General features: G+C 50.5%; 1 protein-coding gene across 2 annotated transcripts in view; it reads left to right on the top strand.

Annotated features, from left to right (window-relative positions):
- The window catches only part of LOC123504600, a 49,706-nt gene that overhangs the window by 1,098 nt on the left and 46,108 nt on the right, over positions 1 to 2,500 (top strand). For both annotated transcript variants that reach the window (XM_045255261.1, XM_045255260.1), the window contains exon 1: positions 1 to 1,555. This exon is cut by the window's left edge and continues 1,098 nt beyond it. In XM_045255261.1, the coding sequence (XP_045111196.1) occupies positions 1 to 1,555 (1,555 nt within the window). The remainder of the gene's footprint in view (positions 1,556 to 2,500) is intronic.

Here is a 2,500-nt window from a genome sequence, read left to right as displayed (position 1 = left end):
ATGAGGCGGAAGAAGGAACGAAGGCTGACACAACACAAGACGACGCACATCACGGACCTGGCGAACCTGACGACGATGACGAAGGTCGAGGCAGCATTAAAGACGAGAGCGACGAGCTTCCCGACCAACTTGACGATGAAGTGCCAACTGAGGACAGCTTGGAAAATCTTACCGGCGAAAGGCTTGCCAATGATGAGAGCAAACTTGAACCACTGGAAGAAACTGCACCCCTTACAGACCTGAAGGAACCCGCAGCAGGTCCTGAAGGTGATGGAGAGACAGTGTTACAAGAAGGTGACCTCAATCTAGAGGAGGACGGTAATGGTTACAGTGGTGATATGGACGAACCAAACTCTCTCGCCGCAAGTCACCAGAAAATCATTGGTCTTTCTATCCCCCTTGTTGAAGACGCCGCTGATGACACTGATGCTGTGGATGCTGTGGATGCTGTAAAGGATGCCGTGGAGGACGCTGTGGAGGACGCTGGGGAGGACGCTATAGTGGAAAGTGAGGAGAAGGTTGAGAATTTAGAGGAGGTAAAAGAGCCCACGTCGGAGGAGAAAGCCGATGATCTTGCGAATGAAGAGAAGGCCGAATCCGAAGAGAAAAGTGATAGCGAAGAAAAGAGCGATCATTCAGAGAGTGCCGAGGGTGCAAATGTTAACGTTACAGTGGACGACGGGCAGGCGGATCCATTACGAGAGAAAAGTGAGGAACAAGAAGAAGAAAATGGAGAAGACACAAAGAACAATGACGCAGAAGAGAAAGAGGAAGAAATACAGGAAATTCCAGCACTCGCTAAAATTTCTGGAAGACCAAAACCAAAGAACATAACCACAACGCCTCGGATACGTGTACCAGACGCCGCCAAAACACCCCGCAGGAAGAGTTATGACGCCAATAAGGTTATGGCCAACAGGAAGCCCATATCCTGGCGGCCCGCACCCATCCAAGCCACCGCCAACACCCCCTCCGACACCTCCAAACTATCACAGAAGAAGTTCAAGGCCAAAATGCCAGTGGAGGTCTCGGTCAGGGAGGAGAGGGACGGGGAGGCGCGGCATGACGGGACTGAGGAAGGTCACGCAGGTCACGAAGGAGACGGAGGAGGAGCCTTGAGTGCAGAGACCGTCGGAATGGAGTTAGTGGTGCCTCTCAATCTAGACACCTTTCGGTCCGAGGGTCACTTTGAGTCCATGACGGAGGAGGAGGAGCCGTTGATGGAGAAAGCGGAGTCTTTACCGGAGTTGCGACCTTCCACCGCCGGGAGGAAGAACAAGATCTCCAGAAGGCGGAGGGTTCGCTCGAGGGTTAACTCAACGTGGAAGAAGGACGAGTTGCCAGAGAATTACACCAAGCGGTGGCCTCTCACACAAGCAGGGAAGGACCCGTCTACTAGTGAGGTGTGGGTGCCGGAGGAGAACCGCCTTTATGTCTACACATACAGCTCCGAGCCACGCCTGCTTCACGTACGGAGGATGGGGTCTAGGAGAGGCGTCATCACCACGGACCTCGGGGATCACGATCCTAACTCCTCCTTCAGGATAAGAAACAGGTAAGTCCAGTGAGTTATCGCACTGCGCGGCGTCATTGAGACAAATGGTTATTAGACCGCTGGCTGTCGTGACACAAGTAGTTTGAAGACTGTAACTAGAAAATGAGTACCTCTGTCCTGTATCTCTATAGCCATTATCATCCCAAATTTATTCACACATTGTCTCATATAACATGCCGTGATTAGCGGGACTTCTGAGCTCACTTGCCATAAACATCTCGGCACGTCAGGTCATTGCCGCCAGCAGCGCGCGTGAGGACGAATCATAACAGTTATATAAAACTCCACCCGGGAAAAAATATCACCCAGCTCCCGACACGACAACAACAAGTGGCATGGCGATAAGATCTCGACTCGCTCGCTGCTGGCTGTGTGGTATTATTAATTACGCGGCCATCAAAACATGAGGGATGTGTGATACCTGACCTCCCTGGAAGACGTCACGTGTGTGGCAAGCATGTATGTCGCTCTTTTTCGTGGAACATAGCACCTGGAATGCCTAGCGTTGATGTGCTATTAAAATTCGCTTCAGTGCTGAATTAGGGAGCATCAGTTCAAGTGTGTTTCAAAAGGCAGAGTATCGATATTTAGTACGAAGTGTCGAATATGTTATATAAATATTCCACAGAAGTGTCAGGAATGGATCTGGCATTAAGGAAGTAGATTTAAAGGTTGAGGCGCGGCAGCAGGTGGGTGGATGGTGGGTGGAGGTAGAAGTGGAGAGGAAGGGAGGTGGAGTGTCTGTGGGTGTAAAAAGGTTATGTCCCTCTGGTGTCGTTCTTACCTTGTCGTCACTTTTTTCTTACCTGTTTGTCTGTCTCTATCTATGTGTGTCCATCCATCCATCCGTCTGTTTGTCTGTTATTCTGGTCGTGTGTGTGTGTGTGTGTGTGTGTGTGTGTGTGTGTGTGTGTGAGAGTAAACATATTTGTATCATTGCTTGTC

The sequence above is a fragment of the Portunus trituberculatus genome, chromosome 16 (assembly GCF_017591435.1).
Source record: "Portunus trituberculatus isolate SZX2019 chromosome 16, ASM1759143v1, whole genome shotgun sequence".
In the NCBI taxonomy this organism is placed as follows: domain Eukaryota; kingdom Metazoa; phylum Arthropoda; class Malacostraca; order Decapoda; family Portunidae; genus Portunus; species Portunus trituberculatus.
This window is presented reverse-complemented; position numbering and strand designations above follow the sequence as displayed.